The sequence below is a fragment of the Balearica regulorum genome, chromosome 4 (genome assembly GCF_011004875.1).
Source record: "Balearica regulorum gibbericeps isolate bBalReg1 chromosome 4, bBalReg1.pri, whole genome shotgun sequence".
Taxonomy (NCBI): domain Eukaryota; kingdom Metazoa; phylum Chordata; class Aves; order Gruiformes; family Gruidae; genus Balearica; species Balearica regulorum.
In genome coordinates, this window is record NC_046187.1 from 47,306,161 (window position 1) to 47,334,099 (window position 27,939).

Genomic DNA, 27,939 nt, shown 5'->3' on the forward strand with positions numbered 1-27,939 from the left:
AAATTGTTATATGTATTTCATAGGTTCTGTTCACATAAGTAGTCCGTGTATTTGAATTTGAATTTTTTTGTCATCTATATCTGACTTGATTTTCTTCTATATGTATGTTTCTATTCTTTTGGTGTATTAGAAGGAGGGGAAAAAAACCCCAAATCCATGTAAATTAATTTAAATTTGCTTCCTTTATTAGTGATGATGAGAGTTGGGAACAAAAGAAAATGCGTCTTGCTGAGAAGAGGAGTAAGCGTGGCATTCCCCCTGTTTCTCCCAATGCCTGTATCGAAGATGCTGTGGCTTCTGAAGTATTTGATTGTATCTGGACCAATGTAATTGGAATATTGGAGGAACTGATTAAAAAAAATTGGGAAACTAGTATCACAGGTATTTGGTATTTTCAGATATGCTATTTATCTAATCTAACTCAGGAAAGTGATTTTTATTTTTTTTCTTCCTTAAATCTTGGGAAGTCTGGTTATTTTAAGATAGCCATGTTGGTAGTACAGCATTATAAGATATGTAATGCCTTACCACACACATGTGCACACGCACACCCCGCAGCTGAAATATAAACATTCCTACTATTTTTGGGGGAGTTTTGTATGAGAGGTATAAAAAGAGGAAGAATGAACACAAAGAGGAAGAACAAAGACTGAAAGAGCTTCAATGCGGGACAGCATGTTTAAAAAAAAATTAAAATCACTGGCTTGGGATGCAAATTGATGCTGTCAGCAGGGGATCACTGATGACGTGATCTGAATCTGGAACCTAGGAATCAAAGTCTCCTAGTCCGCATTGTTTGAGCTTTGTTAATAAAAGAACCCCTAGGCAGTCAGATTTTTAAAGTGAGTAGACAGCCTTGCTTATAGTGCAGGAGTTCATCAGTTTAATATAGGATGTAGAAATGGTGATGCATGCAATTTTATTTTATGATTTTGTATTCAAACTGTAGTGAGGAAGATTAGGAAAATTAACTAGAAGTGAAATTCTGTTTAGTGCGCGTATGCTGTGTTTGGAGGCTGAGGGAAATTTCAGTTCTTCTTTTCATGTATTTTAAAAGGATAGTAACTTAGGAGTACTTGGGGGTGGGTTTTGGAAATTACTTCAAAGGTAAGGTACACCCAACCTCAAATATAAGTCTCCACCAAAGTAAGAAATGGCAAAATTTCTCAGAGTACCAGAACTTAACATGTCAGGTGTTACTGAAGTATAAAAGGGCTTTTCCCACCACAGGTGGATTGTTTAGCTCAATATTATAGTTTAGTATAGGATAGCTTAGCAATTTTGTGATAGGCATACTCTTTTATCTTTGTGAAGGGCATCAACTTATGGCAAATAGATGGCTCACCAAAGTATTTCAACTTGGAATGTAAAAGAATTTGAGTTTACAATAGAAACGAGATGGTGGTATATACCCAAAATGATACAGTGTGTAGCTGTTGTGAGACAAGGATAGGATCAATAGACTTTTTTTTCTGTTAATCTATTTTTTTCTGCTTTAAATAAAAAAGTTTGTAAAATTTTGAATAACATTCCAAGAGTATTAGCAGTATTTTCTTAAGCAACCTCCTCCAACCCTTCTTATATAGACCAACTTATTTGTCAGTGTCAGAGAAAGAAAATGGGAAATGCTTTCAGAAAAACATCATTTATGGTAGATTTTTAAACATCACATAAACTTAAAACTTTATGAAAGTCTTTATTTACTGTGCAATATAACATTGTTTGAATCTCAACACATGATGGCTGGTAAATGCACAAAAGCAAGTTATTTCCTGTACTACTATTTTTTTTTTTTTTGCTGTTGTGCAGAGGGTGACAAACAGGTGGAAAAACTGAAAGTTGTTACAGCAAAACTGCCACATTTACCAGTGATCCGTATTACAGCAGATGCTGGGAGTGTTCCTCTTTCCAGAGGTTCTGAAGCACGAGGTGTATCTTTTGGGTCGCATTTTGTTTCCTCGCAGGTAAAAATAACTTTCCATCAAATGGTATTCTTTTTCTTGCTAACTTTGGACAGAGTCCTGGCTGAAGCTAGAAGAGGCTCTTTTTCCCTCCCTCTTTTTTTAAAAACCAATTAAGTGTACTTAAATCATCTAATTTAAAATGAAGGTTCATTAAATGTCCATTTCTTGTTTACTATCACTTGTTGTTCTTTGGTTCTTAAAGGTGCTGTTTACCACTAAGACACTACTGAAGTTGGTTTACAAAATAACACTTGTTAGACTGTATTCTGTCCTTAGAAAATAAATCTGCTTTTATGGTGGTCCAGCCTTTTCCTCTTAGCAGAATTAAGAAAACAAATGAGGCTCTTCCCTGGACTGCAGGGATGTGAAGTTGCAACTTAAAGTGCTTTACTCACAACCCTGTGAGTTTCAAACTCTCTCATTCCTTTTCATTTCCTTTGCCTCTTGGAAGAGGGGACTCTGCTGTACGTCCGCCAGTGTGCTGGCACTAGGTCTTACTTGTCTTTGTGGAAGCTTGTGTTCGTATTGATAAAATGCCCCTTTTTGTCCTGTTTGCCACCTCCTCCCTCTGTCCCCTGGCTCCCGTTTTGCACATTCTTCCTTTTCCAGCCACTGCTCCTGTTCCGCTCCACCCCCCCCCCCCCCCATCTGTCTCTATTCAGTTCAAACAACTTCATTCTATTTTGCCTGCTCTTTTTCCATGCTTGCTAGGCAGTGAGCTAAGAAACACAGAAGAGATAGCACAGCAGTTTCGGTGCTCCCTGCTGGCATGCTTGTTTTGTAGTGGTCGCAGCAGCCAGTAGTAAAATGTTTAGATAAGTAATGCTCAGGGTCTGTGCCTCTGGGCTAGACTGTGCTGAGGGAAAATGGAAACTTTGGAGAATTGAACTCCAGATTCAACTGAAACTTACATTGCAAATTGAGTTGCATTTCAGTAACTAAATTGCCCAAGTTCGGTTTGTAAGAATTTGTTTAAAATAAGCAAAACAACATATTTGCCCCATCTACTACTGAGAGTTCTAATGAACCATCTTAACAGAAACATTTCTAAGAAACAAGTAAAATATCTCCTAACTACGGGCTTTTTGAGGTCTTAAAAAAAAAAAAAAAAGTAAAGGTTAATGCATATTTGTTACTTTTACTAGGTTCACCGTTTCTCCAGCAACTTCCATGGTGATTTGAATGGTGTGATGACAATTCAAGCAAAACCACTCCAACAGAGGCATGTTGCCACAGCAGAAAAAATACAGTAGGTGTTGGTATTGACATTTTCAAAATGCAGCAGAATTCATATTACGTGAAAGATGTTTTGCAATTATAAAAAGGCAATAAGAAGGCAGTCATCTCCTTTGTGTGCATCACTGATGAGACAATGATTTGTAGAGGTTGCAATGATACACTGTTGAGAAATCCTTTTACTTTTTTCCCTTCATTTTCATTCCCTATCTCGTTTTCCTTCCTTTTTCCCTAGGAATGAGCAAGACGACAAACGACATAGTATTGACTCCAGTGCTCCAAATTCAGTGCACACTAGGTTGGGGAGAATTGCTGATAACAGTGTTCTCTCATCATCTCGGGTACTGCTGGCATCTTCTAGGAAGCTACCAAGCCATCGTAGGTTACCTTCTCTCACTTCTGACCAACTCTCCTCAAAAGCTCCTAATATGTACAATGATGAAATCCTTAGGGGGACTAAATTGTGAGTTTTTTCATTTTATTCTTTGCTTTCCTCAGAACTTTACTGAAATTTCACCAGTGAAGGATTTTGCAAAATACTTGAACTAAGCCGAGATTTACGATTGATTCTAGAATTCAGAGAGAAAAAGAAAACAAGCAGAACCATGTTTTTTGAGGAGAGGCTTTTTTGTTGTTGTTGTTGCTATACTAGGTGCCGTTACTTTCTGTAGCTGAGCTCTATAAAGAAATGTACTTATCAATAATTTCATATTACTTCAGTGAAAAAATCTTTAATACAATTTGTCCTAAAAGAGGAACCCTTAAAATTCTGTAGGGGTGCCAGTTTGGATCGTTTGTCTTCTGGTCGTGCGCCTACAACCCGGAACAAGTTACCACCAATAAACTCCGAGGCTGTTGAACAATATCTTTCAGTACCTCGATTGCAACAGAGCTCTGTAAGTTGTGTTTATTTTTGTAGTGGTGACCAACTTGAAGCTATTTGGAAATAAATTGCTCTGTGTCACTGGTTGAAATAAGCAATTTTACAGCTTGTGTTGGTTTGTATTTAATACATGGTATTAACATGCTAACGTGCATTATGCTGGCATACCATTAGAATGCCAGAGAAGCCAGTTGAAAACCTCAGGTCACAAACAGATCATGGTGTTAAGACTTTTGTCTGAAAACAGAAAAATCCGTTTAAAAAAAGAGGAAAAACAGCCAACAAACCAGATAGTAACCTTGCACTTACATGCATCTGGATTTAAATAGCTCTTTTCAGTGTTTTATTTACTAATGTTAGGTGATAAGAAGAAAATTATGCTGACTCAGTAGAAAAGGATACTGACTTAAAAGATAAATCTTATTGATACTGGCCTATTTTTGGAGGATAGGGAAATAATAAATCACAACAATGAAAGTAAATTGACATTTTGTTATTATTTTGCTTCTGGATAACATTTTGAATTGAGACACACGTAAAGTGGGTTATTATTGTTAATACTGTTATTGATAGCTTTTGGGGATTATAAACTAATATTAGGAAACAGTCTCAAATCTCTTTGAAAATCATGAGTACCCTTAAGTTACCTTAAATCGGTGCTTTTGGTTAGTGAAAACATACTTTTCTCTTGTGTGTGTTTTTTTTTTTTTTTTTTTGTATGGCAATGGAAAAATTATTATTTTAACCAACCCATTTGCTGCATTCTCTCAATGCTCTTTTTAATTCTCTCAGCATCGAGGACAATATGCTCATAGCAGAGTGTCAAGTGCAGTGCCTGGCAGTACAGAGCAACGGCCACTCAGAGAAAGAACTGTTATTATTGATCAATTTTCAAGGCCCAACACAACTCATACATTCAGGGTATGTTACAGCGTAAGCATAGAGACATGGAAAAGTGAAGAAGCTTCCATTCGTAGACTGTTGGTCTACAGGAGGTCTCATTTACTGGGTCTCTCCTGATTTCTGGTGTATAGGGTTTCCTGCTACCTGTAGAGAGGAGGATGTCAAAAGGCTTTGGGAGGGTGTGGGACCTTGAAAAGCAGGACTGGTGTATGAGGAAGAGATTTTTTTTCAGGTCTAATGCATCAAACAGTTCCTTTGAAGGTGTCTATGCACTAGAAGTGTGCAGTCTTAGTCCTGCTTGGAACTTTGCAGCTTGGTAGGCCTCACTCTGCTGGGCTAGATCGTAAAAACTGTAATCAAACAGTTTCAGTAGGTAAGCATACCATACTAGCTAATACTATGTATTTCCTTTTTACAGACAGGCACACCTCAGAAGAGATCACTGACTCCTATGAATTTTGCTAACCACAGAGGGACAGGTCAAGGATTTTTAATAGGTAGGCAAAGTAAGAATCACTTGGAAGGCAAAAGGCCAACAAAACCTAGTAACCCATAGTACAGTTGAAGTGCTCAGGGAGAGCCATAGACTCATAGAATGGTTTGGGTTGGAAGGGACCTTAAAGACCATCTAGTTCCAACCCCCCTGCCATGGGCAGGGACACCCTCCACTACACCAGGTTGCCCAAAGCCCCATCCAGCCTGGCCTTGAACACTTCCAGGGATGGGGCATCCACAGCTTCTCTGGGCTACCTGTTCCAGTGCCTCACCACCCTCACAGTGAAGAATTTCTTCCTTATGTCTAATCTAAATCTACACTCTTTTAGTTTAAACCCATTACCCCTTGTCCTATCACTCCATACCCTTGTAAACAGTCCCTCCCCATCTTTCTTATACGCCCCCTTCAAGTACTGGAAGGCTGCTATAAGGTCTCCCCAGAGCCTTCTCTCCTCCAGGCTGAACAGCCCCAACTCTCTCAGCCTGTCTTTGTAGGAGAGGTGCTCCAGCCCTCTGATAATCTTCCTGGCCCTCCTCTGGACTTGCTCCAACAGCTCCATGTCCTTCTTCTGTTGGGGGCCCCAGAGCTGAACACAGTACTCCAGATGGGGTCTCACGAGAGCAGATTAGAAGGGCAGAATCACCTCCCTTGACCTGCTGACCATACTTCTTTTTATGCAGCCCAGGATACGTTGGCTTTCTGGGCTGCAAGCAGACATTGCTGGCTCATGTTGAGCTTCTCATCCACCCGCACTCCCAAGTCCTTCTCCTCAGGGCTGCTCTCAATCCATTCTCTGCCCAGCCTGTAGTTGTGCTTGGGATTGCCCTGACCCATGTGCAGGACCTTGCACCTGACCTTGTTGAACTTCATGAGGTTCACACAGGCCCACCTCTCAAGCCTGTCAAGGTCCCCCTGGATGGCATCCCTTCCCTCCAGCATGTTGACTGCACCACACAGCTTGGTGTTGTTGGGAAACTTAACTCCATCTCAGCATAAAAGAAGAGGTGTGCTTGGCAGGATCTTTTGAGTTTAGTTTTCAAATTTCTTCTCACTTGGTCTGAGATAGCCCTGACTCCCAACTATTAGGAATCCCGTAGAGCTGCTTTTTGTTGTTATGATGTGGAAGGAAAAGGACTCCCCCTCATCTTAATTTTTCTTTTTTTGGTAAGATTTCAGTGTATTTACAATTATGGCACGATTATGCAGTGTACGAGCTAGATGTTTTGCAGCTGCTAGAATAGTAGCACAAATACATGTTTGTGAACTGTTTAATGACATATATTTTATTTTAGCCCCATATAAATTCACCAAATTAATAAAATTTTTATGTGGGGAAAAATAAAATTGAAAAAGTGCACTTTTAACATAAGTATAAAGCTCGCTTAAATAAAAAAAATACTGATTTGCAACCATGTGTTCCATTTATAACACTGAAAAAGAGAGCAGCCCTTTGTGGCTTAGTTCCATTGTTACAATAAAGCTGACTAGCTAGTTCCTGAGGGATTTGAGTGCTTGTACGTAACCTTTGTTTGGAAGTTCCTTGAGTTTAAATAATTACATGATTGGCATAATTATATAAAAGGCGATGTAAGAATAAGGGCAGATTAGCAAGTGTTGATCTGAGCAGGCTGATGGACGTAACTCTTAAATGATCTTGGGAGTGTGTCTTAGATTCTGCCATAATAAACAATGTTTTCTCTTTTCTAGGCTCACAGCATTACTACAGATCCTTTCAGAGAAATCCTCCAACCTCAAGGAAGAGATTTCAGATTGCTTCTTAATGCAGTTTAGGAAGAAACAGAACCTCTGTGCACTGAATGGAAGACTGAAATGCTGAATTTGCCAGCTAGTATCTTGTATAACAAAGAATACGTGCAGTGTGCTGGTTTCTGCTGAACCTTGCAGTCCTTAGGATTCCTGCATTGCCGCCTTTTAAAGTTGTCTGACCAGAGGTTAAGTGAAACATTAGAGCAAAATTAAATAAATGGTTGAGGTGTCTGTTCTGTTTGCAGAGTCAAGATGCTGCTGCTGCACTTCCTTCTCAGGCATTCTTTCCTTAGGGAATTGTTATTTTACCTATAGAAGCAACTAAGTTATGTTTAGGCCATGAAGTCCTGTTCCCACTTTTTCATATTTCTTCAGTGTTAAAGATGTTCTGTTGTATCCAAATATCAGTCTTATGTAAAATTTATACTTTCGAACAGCAGTTTGTGGTATCTCCTCTTTAATTGCTGTTTTAACACTTCTCCGTTTTTCAGTCTGTCTGCTTATTGCAGTTGCTCTCTTTTATTGTCTGTCCCTACTTTTTCTTCTTCCTTTAGTTCGAGATGGTATTCATTCCTTGCTTCTACTTAATGCTGTTCTAATCATCAGTAACTATGGGAATTGCTGGAATAAAATATGTTTACAGGAAGTAACATTTTCCCTGCTGGGCCAAACATGTTTATAAATGCTGAGTAATTGAACCTGCATGCTGACAAGTCGGTAAGACTGTTCCCACTTCTTGAGATTTCTTATGAAATATTGCCTGTTATCGTACAAATGAATCATATTTTGCTATATCCGAGCCTTCAGAGTTTTAACATGAAAATATGTACTTAACTGCTGAAAGCATTATTTCATACCTATCTGTGTAGACCCAAATGGGAAGATCAAAGAGGAGACTGGAATTGTGTTCTGCCCAGAGATTGCAGCCCTGATCAGGTCCCTGGCAATCAGTACTGTGTACAGTCACAGTCAGGGATTCCTCCTTCCATCAGAGAGTCAGCAGTTTAAGTAGATGTGGTTGAAGAGCTGTTGAAGGGGAAAGGGAGGAGGAGAAAAACTTAATTATTTGCCCAAATTGTGCCATTAAGAATAGAATTGGTTTCTTCTACCTGGGAATTAATACCAGTCCTCCTGACTTTGAATGAATGCTCAAGGATTGGTAATCCAAGGCAAAGCATTTGTAATATATATTTTATATCTGTACTGTTAATCAGATTTCTCGTTTTTGTAAATGGTCATCAAGCACTGCATTCTTTTGAGTAAATGAAAGCATTTTTAAATTACTTTCCTGGCTTAGTATTTTTCTTCTTTGGCTACACTAAGTTTACTCACTGGTGATATTATGGTATAGTGATAACTAGTAAGTGATCTCCCAGTCTTTATCTTGACCCATGAGCTTTTTCACCCTGTTTTCTCTCCCTGTCCTGTTGAGTAAGGGGGGGTGAATGAGGGAATGGGTGGGTGTCTGGCTGCTGGCCAAGGCTAACCCCACCACACTTTCTAATAGGCTGTACAGCTATGACTGTTAGGTGCAGGCACATCAAATATGGACAGTAAATTTCGTAGAGCAAATGTCGGATGCCAAATTTTCCATGTTGCAAGAGTTCAGGTGGGCAGATTTTTGCAGTATTGTGTGTTTCTGTGACCCACCATCACAAGTTCTTCCAGATACTAAACTGCCCACCTATTCGTGCTCCATGACCTCTGGCTTGCTTCATGTAATGTGTAGCATGCTGCTAAATACTTTCTTTAAACTTGCTAGAATTTAGCAAGGAGGAGGCCCTGTAGGATCTAGCCAAACCACAGAACAGTGGGCAGAATCTTCACCTGTGACCTTGGGGCAGGTTGTGTCCATCCAACTTGGGAGTATGCTTTTTCCTTGACACAGATGAATAAACAGGTATGATGCTTTGATAGCTACTTAGCATTAATGTCTATTAGTTATGTCAACATTCCTGGTACATTATCAGAACTGCTTTACAACAGTAAGCTGTGTTCTGGGTGATGGGTGGTGGCCTGCTTTGTTGCAAGACATGTAATTATCCTGGCATGGAAGATTTTGGTTTCTTAGAGAGGAAGCAAACTTTTGTATTCTGTTGGGGATAATTCATTCATGTAAAATTTCCCATAGTGAAGGACCCCAAATGGTAGCTACAGACCAGAGCAGTTGTTGCTGTACAGTGAACACCAGGTTGCAGAAACCATAGCAAGGTATGCGCAGTTGAGGTGAGCATCACAGCAATCAGTCTGTCTCTCAAATGCCATTAATCTCCTTTACCTGTGTGAGGTAAAATAATCCACAGAAGGATTTGAAGCTGGAGTTCTCAAGCTTTAGGCCTTGAAACCTAGGTTTTTGGGCTACAGTGGCATGAAGTTCAGCATCAGGCCCTAAAATTCCTCTCTAAGGATTGGGGAAGATCTCTGAGCTGTTCAGCACTGATGATGTCTTTTTAAATGGAGACACGCTGTGTTATCTTTTTCTTTGTGCAGGTGATGGCTGTTGTAGACTACAAAATGACTTTTTTTTTTTTCCATCCAAGTAACCTTATGTAGAAAGTTTAATTGTGCTCTAATAGAGTACGTTGAAAAAAAGGGAAGCTCTTCCTAAGAAAAAACCCTTCCTAACTGCAAATGAATTGTAGTGATTGCTAAGTTAGCAACCAGTTAGTCTTGCTTACTGTGGATGCTGTGTATTTTGTAAGGGATGGCAAAAATGTCGGGTATATCTTGCCTGGGACAAAGGACTAATGTAAAGAGCACATCGCAGGTTTTCAGAATGTGTTGTATACTTCTCTTGTCCTTCTGTCATATCAGATCCTTTTTAGCCTTGCTTTGCTTTGGGGTTTTTTGGTGTTGGGTTGGGTTTTTTTTCTGGCTGGTGATGATGATTTGATCTATTTCCTTATCGAAGAATCCAGACCTGCATTCTACGGACTAGCAGAAACCTGCGTTGCCATTGTGCCTGTGGGCTGACATAGCCGCCTGACAGGATGCGTGCATTCTGTCAGCATGGGCAGAAAGGCTTCTATTTAGGTGACAGGCTGAGTAAAAGCAGATTTGCACTGTTACACACATTTATAAAAACAAAGATTCACTAACCAGTGGAGTGCCTGCTGAAATCCAACACTGTGCAAATAGCTCTCCAGGTAAAAAAGGAATGCTAATCGCAATCTGTCAGAAAACTCCTCTCTTCCAGAACATCCTTCAAAATTCATAATGATTGCAAGTCTCAGTGACATAATTAGGCCTCAGAGATGCCACACTTCTCATTTCTTCTTTCTTGGGTATATCTTTTACATCTCATTTCAATGTAGCTGCTGCGTTTTGTTAGCAGCATCACCATTGCCAGCTGCTGGCAGGATTTTGTGGTGTTTGTTCTGCTGTATTCCCTACTGTTTTCCCTGTGACTTTTTACCCTGTCCCTGTTGTTTCACTGCTTTTCAGGTTTTTTTCCTGCAGAAGGAGTTATCAGCAGTTAGCTCTAATTATTGGCTACATGAAGGCAACAAACTGCAAGGTTTTTTATAAAGAGAGTGTAATTACCCAGCTGATCTCCATGTTACAAAGACAAAAGGTGAGCCTCTTCATCCTGCACAGTTGCTTCCTTCCTGGTACATCACCTGAACAAAAGAGGGGACTGATGGCTATGTAGCTTGCCTCCTGTTTGCAAGACATGCAAAGGTATTTATCTGCTACTTTCTGTCACAAACCATTACAAATAACAGCAAGAGTAGCAAAGTTCATTTTGAACTGTTTACTGTGCAGAAAAAGGCATCAGTCAGCATTTACGATAAACTGTTTGCTGGGAGATTGCAGGAGCAAAGTGCCAAAATTTACTCCCCTCTGCTGACAAGCGTCATCAGCCTTTCCTTAGCTTCTGATGTTCTGAGCTTTCTCTATTTGTGTTTATTTTAGTTGCTTTGTTTATGCTGTTGGTTGGTATACTAAAAATGCCAGTTTTTATAAATGTCAGTTTTGGTACAAAACAGTAGAAACATGACTATTGCTATAAGAAGCTTTTGTGGTATATTTAGTAGCTGAAGTTTTGCAAATTGGGTGTAAGCCATCCTATCTTTACACCAAACTACTGTTTGACTGGTTTTTGAGCATTGTAGGCTTTGAGGAGCAGGTATTGTGCGGGCCTGTGAAGAACTTTCTTGCTCTTCACTCGAGTCAGAGCAGCCAAGTGAGGGCAGGGAAACGGCACCGTTCCCTGCAGCTGCGCTGCTGCCACTAAGTGCTTTCAGGCAGCCTCTGTGCGTGTGTGCTTTTAATGTCTTTGTTTATTTTCCTGACAGGAAGTTGTGCCTCAGTGGGAGAGCTCCACCTCCCACTCATGGCCCGGGTCTGGCACATTCTCCTTGCTGCAGTGCACGGTGGCGGCAGGCAGACCGAAGTACAGGCAGTGCCGGTTCCACAGTAGGGATCAAGGCTTGGAGCAAGAGGCTGCATGGTGGTGATGGAGGTCATGCAAGGAGCTGCAGGGGGACCCCAGCTGCTGCATGTGGGGGCTGGGGTCATCGCTTTGCTGCTGACGGTTGTGGCCATGCGTGCCCTGCCCTCCCTGATGGATTACTGGAGGCAATGGTGGGTGATGAAGCCGATCCCAGGTATCAGGCCCTGTTATCCTGTGCTGGGAAACGCTCTACTCTTGGAGCCGACGGGAAAAGGTAAGTGCAGCTCACTCTAGTGCAGCTGTGAGGTCCCTGCACTGCATGAGGCTTTGCTGGATGAGACAGTGTCGGTGAGGTGCTTGGGTGGTCGAGCTGTGGCTGGCTGTGGTGAGTTGCAGGGTGTGCCATTTAGGTCTCTTTGGGGCTGTGGGCAACCTGCAGAGGGGAACTGTGAGAAGTGGGCAGTGGAGGGGAAAGGAAGAGGAACTGCATAAATGTGGGGTTATTATCAGTCAAAAACTAGCTGGAGGTTCAGTCTGATAGTGGCTTCCAGATGTTGATGCTGGACTTGGACCCGTTTCCAGTTGTTGGTGAGGTGGAGCCTGGACACTGTGGAATGTGTTTCTGTGACAGAGAGGCGTGCTGGGTGCTCTTATAGCTGAGTGCTATTTCACAATGCAGAGCCCTGTGCCGCCATGGCTCTTAGCTGTGATCCAAACAAAGCTTTTAACTTGCAAAGGAGAAGTACTTTATTTTCCCCCAAGTGAGCATGTGCAAGGGACTTTAGCATGCTGAGTTGCTGGGTCATTTTCAGAATTAGATTTATGTGTTGGCTGCAAAAGAACTTGCTGAGTATTTGCAGTACACCCCTCAACAGCAAACCTTTCTGTTCTTGCATCAATCGATGGTACCTTTTTTGGTCAGGTGCTTGAGAGACCACCAGTGTGCTACATGTTCCCTTTCTGTTTGTTACTTGGTTTTGCACAGAGGCATATTTCTTGAGGAGTCTGTGTTGTGAAAGCAGCTCTGGCTGTGCTGTCAGTGGACCAGCAGACTCTTCTGGGTGGGTGTGTGATGCCTGTGTATGCCAGTCTGCTCTGCGCACATGCGTTCCTGGCCATGCTGCCAGAAGAGAGAGTGACTGGGTCATGGGAGCATGGTGAAGCCAAGGCCGAGTACGGCATGGGTCAGTCATACGACATGCCCTGAGACATGATCCCTCTGTTCACAAGAGTACATGCTCACATCTTTCCTCTGGTTCCAACCCCAAATCTAAATACAGGTATGAGAGATCTTTCTTTGGTGGAAGTGAGGGCAAGCAGCTTTCCCTGAAGCTGACGTTGGGGAAGCCAGTAGCAGGATCGTAGTCAGGATGTGTATATGAGCCCGACTGAGACACAACTTACCTTTTTTTCTTTCTTTTCTTCTTTTTAAATCTTCTTTAAAAAACAAAACAAAAAAGAACATTACTTCTCTCTAGAAAGCAATTTGATGGAGACTATTATGTACTATGGAGTCTCTAATCTCCTTTATGACCATCTATCTTTGTTCTTGTTCATTTATCTAAAAATGAGTGAAGTTTGTGGTTTATAATCTTTTTCATTTAACATGTGACAATTTAAAAAAGGATAATTTTTGGAAAAAAGGATAAGGAAAGCCAACCGTGTACTGGGCTGCATCAAAAGAAGTGTGACCACCAGGTCGAGGGAGGTGATTCTGCCCCTCTACTCCGCTCTTGTGAGACCCCACCTGGAGTACTGTGTCCAGCTCTGGGGGCCCCAGTACAGGAGAGACATGGAGCTGTTGGAGCGAGTCCAGAGGAGGGCCACGAAGCTGATCAGAGGGCTGGAGCACCTCTCCTATGGGGACAGGCTGAGAGAGTTGGGATTGTTCGGCCTGGAGAAAAGAAGGCTCTGGGGAGATGTAATTGTGGCTTACCGGTATCTGAAGGGGACCTAGAGAAAAGATGGTGAGGGACTGTTTATGAGGGAGTGTAGTGACAGGACAAGGGGTAATGGGTTTAAGCTGGAGGAGGGTTGATTTAGATCAGATGTTAGAAAGAAATTCTTTGCTGTTAGAGTGGTGAGGCACTGGCACAGGTTGCCCAGAGAGGTTGTGGATGCCCCATCCCTGGAAGTGTTCAAGACCAGGTTGGATGAGGCTTTGGGCAACGTGGCCTAGTGGAGGGTGTCCCTGCCCATGGCAGGGGGTTTGGAACTAGATGATCTTTAAGGTCCCTTCCAACCCAAACCATTCTGTGATACTATAGCAGAAAGAAAAATTACTTTTCATCTGATGGTGATTTTATTTATTGATATCAGTAGACAAATGCTGGAATATTGTGATATTTTAATTATCGTGATAGGGAAAAAATACACACAAAAAAAGCAAAATAATCTGACATTCTCAAGCCCTTTGGATGAGGTGTTATTAGAACTTTGCCTAAGACTAGTGAATGCTGTATTTGGGTATCTATTAGGAAACTATGCTTTTTCCTTTTTTTTTTCCTTTGATTTGAGGACCTTTGAATTTTCAACTCTGCAGAGGCCTCTGAGTGATTTATTGTTTAATCTGTTTTCTGAAACTGCAAAGGCATGTTTAATCCTTGAACATCCTGATAGTGGCCGCCTCCTCTAGAATTGTGGAATGAACCTGATTGCCCTCTGTGATGAGATAGCTGGTTCTGTGATGAAGGGAAGAGCAATAGATGGTGTTTAATTTGATTCAGCGAGGTCTTTGATACTACTTCCCATGCTTTCTGTATAGCTAAACTGACAAGAAGTGGATAATAATGTGGGTGGAGAATTGGCTGGATTGCTGAGCTCACTGGTATGAAGTGCAACTGGCAGCTGGACATTACTGGTATCTCTCAGGTGGTCCATGGCATAAATAAGTCTGTAAGTCTTTTTGCCCTTAGAGATGGGGACATCTGAATTGCCAAATCTACACTGGCCCCATAAGCAGTCATTTACCCTTCAGTAAGATTTCTAAAAGGACAAGAGTGTAGTTTAATCCTGGAGAAGCCAACTGTCAAGAGCTCCTGATAGAATTGCACGCCGTTACTGGTGGTTAGGGCTGTGAGAGCATTTAAGCAGGTTGGAGTAAGAAGTAATTTGTTTGCAGACAAACGATAACGGTGTAAGTACCCCAAAGATTTTCTTCAGCAGTCCAGCTATCAGAAATTAGACATTTCAAATGATACTGGTTCCTGCGCGGTGCTCTGCAATTACTGTGCATGACATCACTTGTGCGTGCACCACAAATGTAGTCCCTGTCAATGAGGTCTCAGCTGGGAAAAAGCTTGATTCTGTACTTGGAAATTAAAGAAGCGTCTTGATACAGCATTTTGGCTAGTGTCAGATAGGCCAAAACGTAAGTATAGTCTTGATACATTTTGGTTTTGCTCTAATTATTACAAAGAGCATTGCAATACAGAAGGCCCACACTGCAGTGCTTTGAGACTGCTTAAATCAAACTGCCTTATCTACAGCTAGGAGGGGTTTCTCTAGAATAGAGTGCCTTCAAGAGGGCAGCCATAAAGAAATGCTTCTGCAGTACAGTTAATGGATAGGTGCAAAATACGTTGCTTGGTCATAGTAGCAAGATAAAACTACAACAAAAACTAATTACAGCGCGTATGGTAAAAACTAGTTAATTACAGAAGTCTTGCTTATTCAGCAAAACTCCCATTTTTAAAAATTCTAATTGATTTCTTTCATTCCAGGATTTTTTAAACAGCTACAACATTACGTTGAAGAGTTCAGGAGTTGGCCATTGTTCAAACTTTGGATAGGACCATTACCTGTCATGATTTTGTATCACCCTGACAGTGTGGAGGTGAGTGTGCTTGTCTCCTGTCTATTCTACTGTCATGCAAAGCAATGTCCAACCTATTGGTTTCTATTCTCTGAATGTATTTTTTGCAAAAAAGGGCTTGGACTGATTTCACTTGAGATTGTCCTCTGACCCAGTGCTAAAGAAAAGCTGAAAGCAGGTGAATATTAACAGCCTAGTCTTGAAAAAAAATAAATAATGAAGATGGCCAGCAAATGAAAGTACCGATTCAGTATTTATACAAAGAAGCATCTCCTTTAGCTTTGTTTTCACATGTGTGAAAGTTACTCCTGAGATCAGAACGGTCAAGCAGATGGCAGGGAAGATGGGACCATGGAATTAAGGGGTAGAACATTATGAAATGCAGCTTGCATTGCTTGTGTCTGTTTGACTGACTTCTGTATTAGAACTTGGTGGGTCTGTCTTTGATGCCATGAAATGTAGTCATTAGTTTTGCTACTGACAATGATTGTCCCTGAACTGGGAAGATGGAGTTGTTTCTTTGTTGGGGTGTTTATTGAAGAGATGGTACTTCTTGTGAGCTTGGTTAAGGTGTTTTCTCTGAGCTCTGTCTGTGACTTTGTAACACAGATTTTGCTTTTTCAGAAAGATAAGGGGTGTGGGGGTGGTAGTCTGAGTATTTCATTGTTTGTCAGGATTGGGATATTTACTGAAAGACTTGAGAGTGTGAACTCAATGTCCCCCCTGTGTACCAGCTTGTACTGAAATATTGTGCGTTTTGCTGAGACTCAGGGTATTTTTGTGGAGGAACTGAGGTTGTCTAAAGTAATCTCAGCTGAAGAAATCTCTCTCCATCTAACAGTTGATGTTTTTTCCTCTTCTTTCATTTTTATGGCAGGTTATCCTGAGCAGTTCGAAACACATAGAAAAATCGTACCTGTATAAATTCCTGCACCCATGGCTGGGCACTGGACTTCTGACGAGGTATAGTGAAATGCAGGTCCATTGCTGTCTTTTTGAAATTCACAAGGTTTATGATAGGAAGAAGGCTTGGTGGCAATAATGCTGTGTGTATCTCTTGACAGAGATGCAGATGATAGCTGTAAAAGACTTATTTCTTGTGATGGTCTTGGTTGCTCTTTATCAGCTGATGTCCAATAAAAATCTTTTGGCATTATCTGTTTCTTGGCAAATTTGGCTTTTGTTACTTTTTTGCCCAGAGGCTTCAAATGAATGTGAGTTTTGGGAAGTTGTATCCTATGGCAAGTGGTGTCATTTAGTCTGCAATGCTACATGCTGGATGTTCTGAATGTTGTGATGTGTGTTCCATGGTTGGACTGAGGCAGAACTCCGACTGTGTGCATTGCTTATCTCGGTGATGCTGCAAACCAGTAGGATGGGCCTGAGATTGGTGATGCTTTTGGGTAGGATGGGAGAGTATCTGCATCCTGTCCTTCATTTCCCTCATGAAGTGGAAGCTCATAAGGGAGCCTGGGTAAGGGCACAAGTCAGGAGTGAAAAGAGGGAAGAGCAGTGATGTAAGGGTTTGGCGTCCTCCAGTCACTGGAGGGTCAAGGGAAGTTTGGTCCGGATGCTGCAGATATTCAAGAGTCAGGGCAAGGCAAGTGTAGAATGGCTCTGGTGCCTTTGTGCCTTCTCTGTGTTTGTGCGAGAAGGTCAAGGTCCCCCTGTTAGCACTGGAGCTTTGTTGCCTGTTTGGAGCCCTCAGAGGTGAACTTGTGCATCGTGATGGGACCATGGTGTCTTAAAAGCCAACTGTGATTACGTGGTGTGGGAGGCAACAGCAAGGCTGTATTGCCTGAAGGCTTGTTGGCTGTCCTTTTGTTGAGAGCAGCTATAGAAATAGTGAGTTGTGCTTTGGAGAGAGCTGGAGCAAGAAATATTTCTATTTTGCTCCTTCTGGGAAGTGCTGTGGACAGCTTTGAAAAGTCATCTACAGCCTGTCCATCGGTGAAGGTGTTCCAGGCTGCAGTTTTTATTGTGTACTTCCTGTGGTGATGAGGCTTTTATTTTTGACATGGAGTTTTTAACCCTTTCTTCTCCCTGTTAATTTTGCAGCACTGGAGACAAGTGGCGGTCACGGAGGAAGATGATAACTCCCACGTTCCACTTTGCAATCTTAACTGACTTTCTAGAGGTTATGAATGAACAAGGAGATATTTTGTTGGAGAAACTTGAGAAGCATGCTGACAAGGAACCATTTGATATCTTTCTAGACATCACTTTGTGTGCCCTTGATATCATCTGTGGTAAGTCGTCTTCAGTTATTGTGACGGGGCTGCGAATGCCGCAGAGGCTCATGAGTACACCTGTGCCATGTTGTGTGAGGAGATGGTTGAAGAGGAATGTCCCTGCCTATTGTGTGAATGCATTTCCATCCTCCCAAGGCCATCCTTTCTCTTAGGGTGTCTTGTGTGCATCTGAGCAGGTGAGTTTTTGTGGGATGGGCAGGGCAGAGGTAGCAGTCTGAAGTGAAGTTGTGTTGAGGAGCAGGGTTCCTGGGCAAGGAAGCATAAAGAGAACTCATCACCTGGAAAGGGATGTGTGTAGTCACCTGTCGAAGGGACGGTGTGGTGACAGAAGCTGGGAGCAGTAGTAACTTACTGTGTACAGGGATTCTGCATTTCACTTTGCACTCGTGAACCATTGATGATCTCCTCCTCCTAGAAACAGCGATGGGCAAGAATGTGGGTGCTCAGGAGAATAAGGATTCTGAGTATGTCCGTGCTATCTACAGGTAAATGGACATTTTCCTTGGCTACTTTGTAGTTGGGCTGGAGTTGATTCTGCTGGTGTCAGGAGTTCATCTGCTGTGAGCCAGGAGGGGGGGTTGGGGGGGGGTCACAGATGGAGGTAGAAAGCCAAGAAGGCAGGAAAAACTCCTGCAGATTTTGACGCTTGTTTGGTATGACTATATGCAATGAGAGGCTGAGGCTTTGAAGAAGTGTCAGCTGCTGTTCAGTTAATCCATTGGTACAGGAGGTTAAAAAAAAAAAAAGGAACTGCAACCTTTCATATCAGCATGACTGGCAGAATTGTGAGGGTGCTGGTTTAGACAGCGTGTTAAAGCTGATGCACTGCTGCTCTGTAGTTCATGGCAGTATTTACACCATTCAAATTGTATGTGACTGTCCAGTGGATTAAGCAAAGCATGGTCTATATTCCTGACACACTGGTGTGTCAGTCTAGACAAGATGTAGCTACCTGTGGTATCTCACCTCTAGCTTTTGATGGGTCTTGTTGAGACAGGTGTGTTACAAAAAAGGGGTGGAATTAGATTGTTATTGGTTCCTTGGCCTTTCCCAAATTGTACAAGTGGCCTAAATGTAGTAACTACTCAAAGTCTTTCTGCAGCCAAAAGCATGTGCAAGAGCTGCACAGCAATGACAGTCAGCCCTCCACATGTACTCCAGTTGTGTTCGAGCATACCTGAAGTCTCATATTCTTTATTTTAAATACTTTTCATGTGCTGTCTGGCATCTGGACAAGTCAAGTAGGAATGTAGTGCTTTCACATGGCTGTTTGAGGTCTTGGGGCAGATATTTTGGAACCTGGCCTGAGTAGTCTTTTCAGGATATACATGTCTTTTCAATATGAAAGGTCAATGCTTTAATGATGTGGAGTGGGACTGGACTGGATGACTTAATATGTCTGTTTCAACAGGATTCCAACTAAATGAGAATATGCTCTCCTCAAAGATCAGTGCTTAAAAATTTAAATCATGGTGATGCTGGGACAGGTGACAGAAATTTTGAGATGGTTTAAAATCAGGAAACAAATATGAACAGCCTTCCCTTCAGATGAATGGGTTTAAACCCACACAATATGGTTAAGTTCTGCTTTGTTGGGGGGAAGTAGAACTTTTTGTTTGGTTCTTGAAAGTGTGCTGTAAATTTGTTTGTTGTCAAGAAGTGTTACATGATGTAATTTTTGTGCCCCTAGGATGAGTGATCTAATCCAACAGCGACAGAAGAGCCCTTGGTTGTGGCCTAATCTTGTATATATGCTGTTCAAGGAAGGAGGAGAGCATGAGAGGAACCTCAAGATCCTTCACAATTTTACAGATATGGTATAGGAATGTTTTATTATTATTTTTAATGGTACATTTTAGTTGTTGAAGCAAAGTCTTGCACTCAGTAGAGAGTTTCCAAACAGGGGTGAGGTTCAGCCTCCTTGATATGCATCTATTAAGAGGAGAGCTGTCTCTCTCTTGGGATGCTGAGGAATTCCCTGAAAAGAAGACAGCAGCTGACTTCCCTGTCAGGAGCTGTCATATTTAAGCAAGGGACCATACTACTCCAAGGGAACGACAGGATTTACAGGTCCTTGACAACCGAAACAAACAACAGGAACTCATTGAACTCTTGTTCTGCCCCAGATACTCCATCTTTGAATCACCTGCAGTAGCTCACAGCCAAGTTTGTAGCAGTAAGTACAGGGCTCTGCTCAGTACCAGAGGCTGCTTTCCCTGAAATAGATGTATGTACCCCATGATGTCGTTGTATCAATGCCCATGACAAAGGAAAAAATATCTGAACTTTCACTACATGTAATGAGCCACATTGACTCTGTGTTGTTTTTAAGTAGTCTGTTTTGCTTCCTTTTATTGGGAATTGCACCAGTGAGGCATGAGAGGCTCTTAAAGGGACCTAAGGTAACACTTGCTCTCTTCCCATGCTGGGCTGGTGCACTTAACATAAGAAGTCAACTCTTAGAAGATAACAAAGGAACAGTAAATAATAATTTTGCCTAGTGTAGGTGCTGACAGAAAGCACTGAGACAAAAGGTGGTTCAGTATGTGTCTTTATATGTGTATGTTCAGTGAAGGAAACAAAGTGTGTGTATATAACTATTTTTACCCCCCATTCAGTGCTTCCTCTGAACAGAATTGCATACTCTATGGCCTTTATTTTTGATTATTTTGTTGCTGTTGAGAGCAATACCAGTTTATTAAAGGGTTCTGTTTTGCTGTTGCAACAATGGTGGTGACAGCAAGAAATCTCTGTCACTGGGGCTGTGCTTTGATCTAAAAAAGGGAAGTTCAACCATTGCTGTCATACTGAAGAAGATTTGGGAAGCTTTAGTGTAGTTGGTTCCAGCCGTGCTAGGTGTAGTCCTGATTGCAGGGTTGTGGGGTGCCCTGGCTTCTCTTCAATTTCCTGGGTTCTCCAGCGGATGGAGATGTGATCCTTGCCTTAGTTATTGGGTAGGGTAGAGAATGTCATCTTGGTGATCAGTCTTTGGTGTTCAAATTGTGGTGATGTTTTTTTGATTTGCTGTCACTATTGTTGGCGTTCACAATTGGCTTATTCCAGATATTCTGGATGTGTTTACGCTTCTTTATGATCAACAAGGTGTTTGCATGGTTTGGCTATCTATTTTCTTGATCACACAAAGGCTATTCAAGGTCCATTCCATTGCTTGGGACAAGGGGTTGGTCATATTTCACCTACTAATGCAAAAAGTCAGTTAAAGTCCATGAGCTAACGCTGGCAGCTATGCTAACTAGCTCTTGTAGACTGCTACAGGTGGATGTGGTTGTTTTAATAAGTTGGGACAAACCTCTGTGATGTAGACTCTATGCCTGTGCTGTGTGCATCATATCTAACGTAATGGTTCTAATCTCAGGTCATTGCAGAAAAAGCTGCAGAACTTGAAACCACCAAGCAAATGAAATGTAATACTGATGGCAACTGTGGAGAAAGTGGCTCCAAGAAGAGAAAAGCTTTCCTGGACATGCTGCTGAGTGCAACAGATGATGAAGGGAACAAACTGAGCTACAGGGACATTCGTGAGGAAGTGGATACTTTCATGTTTGAGGTACACAAGGGACCATTTGGTTTGGGGTTTTTTTCCGCAGAACCTAGGATTTACCATTTGCAGGTAGTGACTCTTCCTTTCCTTAGTTCAGGAGGTTGCTTTTAATGTGAAGTTATTTTAGCACTGGAAGCCTAAGCGGGTATCTCTGTAGCGTGGAAACTACTGAACGATTAGAAACATTTGATCCAGAATTGTGCACTCTGGCAAAATGTTGGGCAATACGTGTGTGGCAGGCCCTGCCTATGTGAGCCAGCTGTACTCAGGAAAGCAAGCATGTAATAAGCTTAATGGCTGATGTGGGCCATGGGCTCTCAGCTGCTGTTGCAAACCTCGTTAATGCTAAAGAGAGCTTTAAATGGTTTCAGTGTTTTGCCTTGCATTTTGTCAGCTCTCCTCACATTTTGTCCCTTGCCACATTGGCTGTAACCTCCTGGTTCTGTTGTCAGCTGTGCATTGGTGTACTGTCTTATGATGTCTGGTTCCCTGTTCAATGAAGGATCTAAACAAGACTTTCACAAGTGTTCCACAAACCTCTATGAGGTGGACCTGAATTCTATCTCAGAAGAGCTTAATTCAGAGTCATATTACTGCTGTTGTAACCTAAAGAAACTCTCTTCCCATCTTACCATTCCTGTACTATTCCATAGCTGTATTTTTAAGAGGTGGAGCATCATGAACTTCACAAGTGCACCTTTTTAGTACCAAAATCGTTGGTCAACTTTTCCCTTTTCTGTCCCCCTCTTTTTCTTTCTCTTTTCTTTTTCTTTCTCTTTTCTTTTTCTTTCTCTTTTCTTTTTCTTTCTCTTTTCTTTTTCTTTCTCTTTTCTTTTTCTTTCTCTTTTCTTTTTCTTTCTCTTTTCTTTTTCTTTCTCTTTTCTTTTTCTTTCTCTTTTCTTTTTCTTTCTCTTTTCTTTTTCTTTCTCTTTTCTTTCTCTTTCTCTTTTCTTTTTCTTTCTCTTTCTCTTTCTCTTTTCTTTCTCTTTCTCTTTCTCTTTCTCTTTCTCTTTCTCTTTCTCTTTCTCTTTCTCTTTCTCTTTCTCTTTCTCTTTCTCTTTCTCTTTCTCTTTCTCTTTCTCTTTCTCTTTCTCTTTCTCTTTCTCTTTCTCTCCAGTTTTTATGCCATACTGAGATCTGTGGTAGCTGATCCCCTTCTCATAGGAAACCAAGAAGTATTCCTTCCTATGGCCAAAGTACCCTTTTTTTGGATAGTTTTGTAAAGATTACAGATTGTGTCCATTATATCTCTCCTGTGGTAGTCGTTGGCCCCCCACCCCCCACTGTGTTATGTTGTTGACTGGACAGTAACCAAAAAGATGAATATACATCTGTTTCATTGTGTAGATACTGATAGTTCATGCAGCTTCCAGGAAGCAGAGAAGAGGGATGTTTGCTTGGGTTGTTTCAACATTTTTCCCTTTTGGCTAGTTTTCAGGCACCTGACAGAATCATGGGTCATCTTACATCCTGATAATCAGTATGTTGGATAGAGTTCTTCACTCTTGATTTTTGTTTTTCTCATGGTTGTGGGATTAATAAGCCTCACTTTCCATACTACCTGCATATCCAAGTATTTATAAAGCCTACTTGTGCACAGGAATAGTGTTGAAGTGAATGTCTTTGTAAATCTGGATGTCTAGGGCCATGATACAACAGCAGCTGCTATAAATTGGGCCCTGTACTTACTTGGACATAATCCTGAAGCCCAGAAGAAGGTTCACAGAGAACTGGACGAGGTGTTTGGTACGTTTCCATTCCCTCCTTCATTGTGGTAGTGGTTGCATTTGTGAGTGGGGATGTGGTACATTATAAGCCTAGATGTAGAAGGGGAGGTAGGAACATGCCTTGTGGCCATTCTGGAGCTTTCAATAGCTAGAAGTGATCGGGATGGGTGCTGGAAGGTCTGTAGGAGAGTACAGCCAAGCTTATGTCTTTGGGGCAAGGCATGCATGTTCAATGTGTGTGTAGCACCTTCTCCTATGGGATCTTGGTGCGAGATGAGAATTCCTGGAGGGAGCTGGGATGAGTTTGTTTAACCAAAAATGGGGAGTTTTGGTCTTGCTCATCCCCCTGTTTGTTTTTGGACAGGTAACACTGAGCGTCCTGTTACAATGGATGATTTGAGGAAGCTTCGATACCTTGAGTGTGTTGTGAAAGAAGCCCTTCGGATCTTCCCTTCAGTTCCGCTGTTTGCCCGTACCTTGAGAGAGGATTGCTGTATCAGTAAGTAGTGTGCTGCATTTGCCACTTCCTGTCCTGCTAGCATCTCCTCAGTGGAGGTGTTTGTCAAGTAAAGGGCAGCATTGTTTTATTTTTTACTATGCTGTTGTGTATAGAAAGTCACTTATTTGCTGTTGTTTTGAGCCTTCTTCTCCCTTTCTTTTTCCTCTTTAGGAGGATATCAGGTACCAAAAGGCACAAATGTTCTTGTAATAACTTATGCCTTGCATCGAGACCCTGAGATATTCCCTGACCCTGAGGAGTTCAGACCTGAGCGATTCTTCCCTGAAAATTGTAAGGGAAGGCACCCGTATGCTTACGTGCCCTTCTCAGCTGGTCCCAGGAATTGCATTGGTAGGTAGCTGAAGAGGAAGCCTTTGTAATGTGACAGTGCTGTTTTTGGTGTGGTAACTGTGGCAGCAGCAAGTGTATCAGAAATTCAGTGACTGTATCAGATATTTAAGTCTTGACGTGTCTGCTGGTCATGTCTTGTCCTCCTCACCTTGCCCTGCCTCTGAATTTTGGGTACTGTCTCCCCTGCAAGCCTGGTGCTTGAGCTGCCACACTTTGTTTCTTCCCAAGGGTTTCCTTTCTTCCCAGAGACCACCGTCTATCATGCTGCTGTTTCCTCCTCATGGCCTGTGCAGCCAGGCAGCATATTAATGGGCTGCTGTATTAGAATCATAGAAACATTTTGGTTGGAAAAGACGTTTAAGATCATCGAGTCCAACTGTTAACGTAGCACTGCCAAGTCCAACCATAAACCACATCCCTAGGCACCACATCTACACATCTTTTAAGTACCTCCAGGGACACGGCAACTCAACCACTTCCCTGGGTAGCCTGTTCCAGTGCTTCACACAACCCTTTCGGTGAAGTAATTTTTCCTAATATCCAATCTAAACCTCCCCTGGCACAACTTGAGGCCATTTCCTCTTGTCCTATCACTTGTTACTTGGGAGAAGAGACCAACACCCACCTGGCTACAATCTCCTTTCAGGTAGTTGTAGAGAGCAATAAAGTCTCCCCTCAGCCTCTTTTTTTCCAGGCTAAAGCACCCCAGTTCCTTCAGCTGCTCCTCATAAGACTTGTGCTCTAGGCTCTTCACCAGCTTCATTGTCCTTCTTTGAACACACTCCAGCACCTCAGTGTCTTTCTTGTAGTGAGGGGCCCAAAACTGAACACAGCACTCGAGGTGCAGCCTCACCAGTGCTGCATACAGGGGGACAATCACTTTCCTGGTCCTGCTGGCCATGCTATTTCTGATACAAGCCAGGATGCTGTTGGCCTTCTTGGCCACCTGGGCAAAGCACACTGCTGGCTCATATTCAGCTGGCTGTCGACCAACACCCCCAGGTCCTTTTCCACTGGGCAGCTTTCCAGCCATTCCCAGCGTGTAGCATTGCATGGGGTTGTTGTGACCCAAGTGCCGGACCTTAACTGAGCCTTGTTGAACCTCATACAGTTGGCCTCGGCCCATCGATCCAGCCTGTCCAGACCCCTCTGTAGAGCCTTCCTACCCTCAAGGACAGGATTGCTTTCAAATTTCTGATCCTCAGTGTCAGCAAGACAGAGTGAAAGAAGGCAAATGTCCTGCACTTGTTTTGCTCTGGAAACACCTCATCTGTCTAGCTTATGATCTCAGCTGGGTGTCCCAAACATGCAGTCTGCAACTGATGTATTTTTTCCCTATTTCCGACACCATTGTTGCTGTGGTGTTTTCACTGTCATCCCAGAACTTGTTAGCTTATCAGGTGCTACTGAGACACTTGGTGTTTATCTGCACTCAGAGTAGAGGCTTTGTTGTTTATGTTGTAGAAAAGACTGTTCCCTGCACTGATCTTATGTGCAGATGGGGAACATTCAGTAATTGTCATGCCATTTACAAGAACAGGAAATACAACTGCTTCTGGGTTTTTGGGGTTGTGTGCTTTCTTTTTAGGGGGTGGGGTTGATTTTGTTTGTTTTCAATTTGTCTCATTGGGAGTGGGTGTCCTCCCCATAAGAACAGCAGACTATGTCTTCCCATGTTCCAAAGAGGAATCTAATTTAGTATTACATGTCTAGCTAGTTCTTGGGTATACAGGAACATGTACAGCAGAGGTGGTTCATTAATATCATTGCAGAAATACATCACTCTGTACATGTATACAGACATCTGTATGTGCATATTAAACAGAGGGGAGCACAGACTAAGTTTTGAGCACCGAGTTTTGTGTCCTATTCCATTTTCAGTTTAGTTTGAGTCAACTGCCTGGATTGTAGGTTTGGTTTCCCTCATATTTCTCTGTTCTCTTTCCCCCTCCGCCTTTCTCTGAAATGTAATTTGCGCTTTGCCCTCTGCGCTACCAAATCATCACTGGGTGTGATGCTTGATGTTCATTGAAGGGCTGTCTGTCATTCTGTTGCAATTGTATCTCCTTTGCTCCTCTTTGCATATATGGAACAGTGGGATTTGTCTCTTCTTGCAGTCTCTGTGCTGCATCTTCTCCTGCTCTGGTCTGTCATCCATTCCCCCCTGCGTAGTCCATCCAAGAGACATGACAAGGCTGTGTTTTGTATTAGTTCCATGTAGTGTTGACTGTTCCCTCTTTGCCATTTGAGTTGTGTGTACTGTGGGAAGGAGGACATGCTGTGGATTGTCCCAGGAAGGCCAGAGTTGTCATGCAGAGAAAAGTGCTGGTTTCAGTATTATCTATGTGACCTCGACTTTGGCCTGAAGCTAGTTCTGTTCCCAAGGCAGATGCACAGTCCTTGCTGTCCTGTGTTCCTAGGAGTATTACTGTGAGCATGCAAATGCAGTGACTGTTGATGCCACCTGACAATAACATCTTTTTTTTTTTTTTTTTTTTTTTTGCTGCCCTGTAACTCGTAGGTCAGCGCTTTGCACAAATGGAGGAGAAAACTCTTCTAGCCCTCATCCTGCGGCGCTTTTGGGTGGACTCATGTCAAAAGCCAGAAGAGCTTGGTATAAGTGGAGAACTGATTCTCCGTCCAAATAATGGCATCTGGATTAAGCTGAAGAGGAGGCCAAATGCTGGATCAGAATGAAAGGAAATTCAAGATTTTATTTTTCCAGAGACTTCCAAACTATTTAGACTGAGATATATTTTTAAATTAGGTATTTTTATGACAGTCTAGTAATTTGTTGAAACTAAAGTAGTTACTGATTGCTTCATTAAAAATGATGTTTTAATAGCTCTAAATTGCTCTACTTTTCTGGTACATATGAACTTCATGTTCATCTTTGAAGTGCAAGTCTTTAAACATCAAATCTTAGTGCCTTATCTTCTTGGATAAAACTATTTTATTGCAACAGTGCAAAAAACCTTAAATTATGGTAGTAACAACAGTAATGCCTGTGATGGAGTGATATAGGTGTATTCCATAGCATTTGTGAGGCTACTGATAGTCTCAAATCTTTTGTGCGGTTTTCAGGTTTCTTTGGTTCTAAAAGGTACAAGTGATCAATTCTTCTACTCGGCACAATATTTTTTCTGGTTTTGGTGATGACTACATCTATGAAGACAAAGCAAAAATCTCTGATAATTTCACTCCTTTTTAAGCATTTACAGTAGTTCTTAAGTAGTGAGTGCTCTGAATTATTTTTTAGCAAAGTAAACCATAAGCATCAGTCTGTGTAACCATACCGTGAACTGGATAGTGTGCAAATAACGCACAGGATTTCATAATGACAGAAACACTGTATTCTTACATATTCTGAGAATAAACTTCTATTATGCCTCAATATGGAATGAAATTATATCTGTAAAAATTACATGCCTGGGTGCAGGTAAATTACTAATGGATAATTATTTCTTATCTTCAGTTCCTCCGGGCTGATCAATTGACCAGATTTTACAGTGTTAGTTGAAGCTGAAACAACAAGCCAGTCTGTTCTTGCCTTCTAGGGTCCTGGAGGCAACATAGAGAGTTTCTTGCTAATTGAAGTTAAAGAGGTATTACGGTGATGGAATGAAGCGTTTGTGAAAGTTTCTGACCCTTTGTACTTTCAAGACGGTCAAAATCTGCAACAAGCCCCACAGCTGGAGAACAGACCCTCTGTGACTTTTGTAAGCACTGAAGAAAAAGCTGGTACTAGACCAAGCTGAGGTCCTCCAGCTGGTCTGCCCTATGCTTTGTCACTTCTTCTGGCTGGCGTCTGTTACCCCAGAGCATGACTCCTGGCACTGTAGAAAGAAGGGTGCACACTGATAACCACACCTCTGTCTTGATCTGCTGAGGCAGCGGTTGTTCTTGCCACCGTGGCTGGCGGTGGTGGTTTTAGGTGTGCTATCACCTTCAGGTTGTTCTGCGGCTGCGGGTGACCTGCCGAGGGGAATTGGATGAGAAGCTGAAGGTTAGAGCTGATATGGCTAATACGGACTGATCCACTCTAATGATTAATGTGTTACAGAGTAAGGAATGAGTAATCTGTCCTTA

The 27,939-nt window shown here is 42.1% G+C and overlaps 2 protein-coding genes across 6 annotated transcripts in view; both read left to right on the forward strand.

Annotated features, from left to right (window-relative positions):
• Positions 1 to 8,532, forward strand: part of FAM149A (family with sequence similarity 149 member A) — a 33,567-nt gene extending 25,035 nt beyond the window's left edge. For 2 of the 4 annotated variants that reach the window (XM_075752000.1, XM_075752002.1), the window contains exons 7-14: positions 191 to 381; positions 1,810 to 1,964; positions 3,110 to 3,213; positions 3,436 to 3,663; positions 3,976 to 4,096; positions 4,876 to 5,016; positions 5,405 to 5,483; positions 7,190 to 8,532. In XM_075752000.1, coding sequence (XP_075608115.1) covers positions 191 to 381; positions 1,810 to 1,964; positions 3,110 to 3,213; positions 3,436 to 3,663; positions 3,976 to 4,096; positions 4,876 to 5,016; positions 5,405 to 5,483; positions 7,190 to 7,263 — 1,093 coding nt within the window. In that variant the 3' untranslated portion in view covers positions 7,264 to 8,532. The remainder of the gene's footprint in view (positions 1 to 190; positions 382 to 1,809; positions 1,965 to 3,109; positions 3,214 to 3,435; positions 3,664 to 3,975; positions 4,097 to 4,875; positions 5,017 to 5,404; positions 5,484 to 7,189) is intronic. The other 2 variants (XM_075752001.1, XM_075752003.1) reach the window with 1 other exon arrangement.
• A 133-nt stretch (positions 8,533 to 8,665) lies between these two features.
• CYP4V2 (cytochrome P450 family 4 subfamily V member 2) lies at positions 8,666 to 26,702 on the forward strand. Of its 2 annotated transcripts, none has more exons than XM_010299974.2 (11): positions 8,666 to 11,919; positions 15,368 to 15,480; positions 16,337 to 16,422; positions 17,518 to 17,708; positions 18,127 to 18,196; positions 19,402 to 19,528; positions 21,088 to 21,279; positions 22,917 to 23,019; positions 23,365 to 23,499; positions 23,671 to 23,850; positions 26,372 to 26,702. In XM_010299974.2, the coding sequence occupies exons 1-11, from the start codon at positions 11,700 to 11,702 to the stop codon at positions 26,545 to 26,547; spliced, it is 1,593 nt and encodes a 530-aa protein (XP_010298276.2). In that variant the 5' UTR covers positions 8,666 to 11,699; the 3' UTR covers positions 26,548 to 26,702. The 2 variants fall into 2 exon arrangements, with proteins under 2 accessions (XP_010298276.2, XP_075608123.1); XM_075752008.1 differs by lacking the exon at positions 8,666 to 11,919 and adding an exon at positions 13,823 to 14,472.
• The last annotated feature ends 1,237 nt before the right edge of the window (positions 26,703 to 27,939 follow it).

Bases quoted from the DNA above. Each gene is read 5' to 3' on its own strand.
- CYP4V2 (XM_010299974.2), top strand. From the start codon at position 11,700: ATGGTGGTGATGGAGGTCATGCAAGGAGCTGCAGGGGGACCCCAGCTG. The intron at 18,197-19,401 runs GTAAATGGACAT...TTGTGCCCCTAG, and splicing joins TATGTCCGTGCTATCTACAG to GATGAGTGATCTAATCCAAC. The intron at 19,529-21,087 runs GTATAGGAATGT...TTCTAATCTCAG, and splicing joins TTCACAATTTTACAGATATG to GTCATTGCAGAAAAAGCTGC.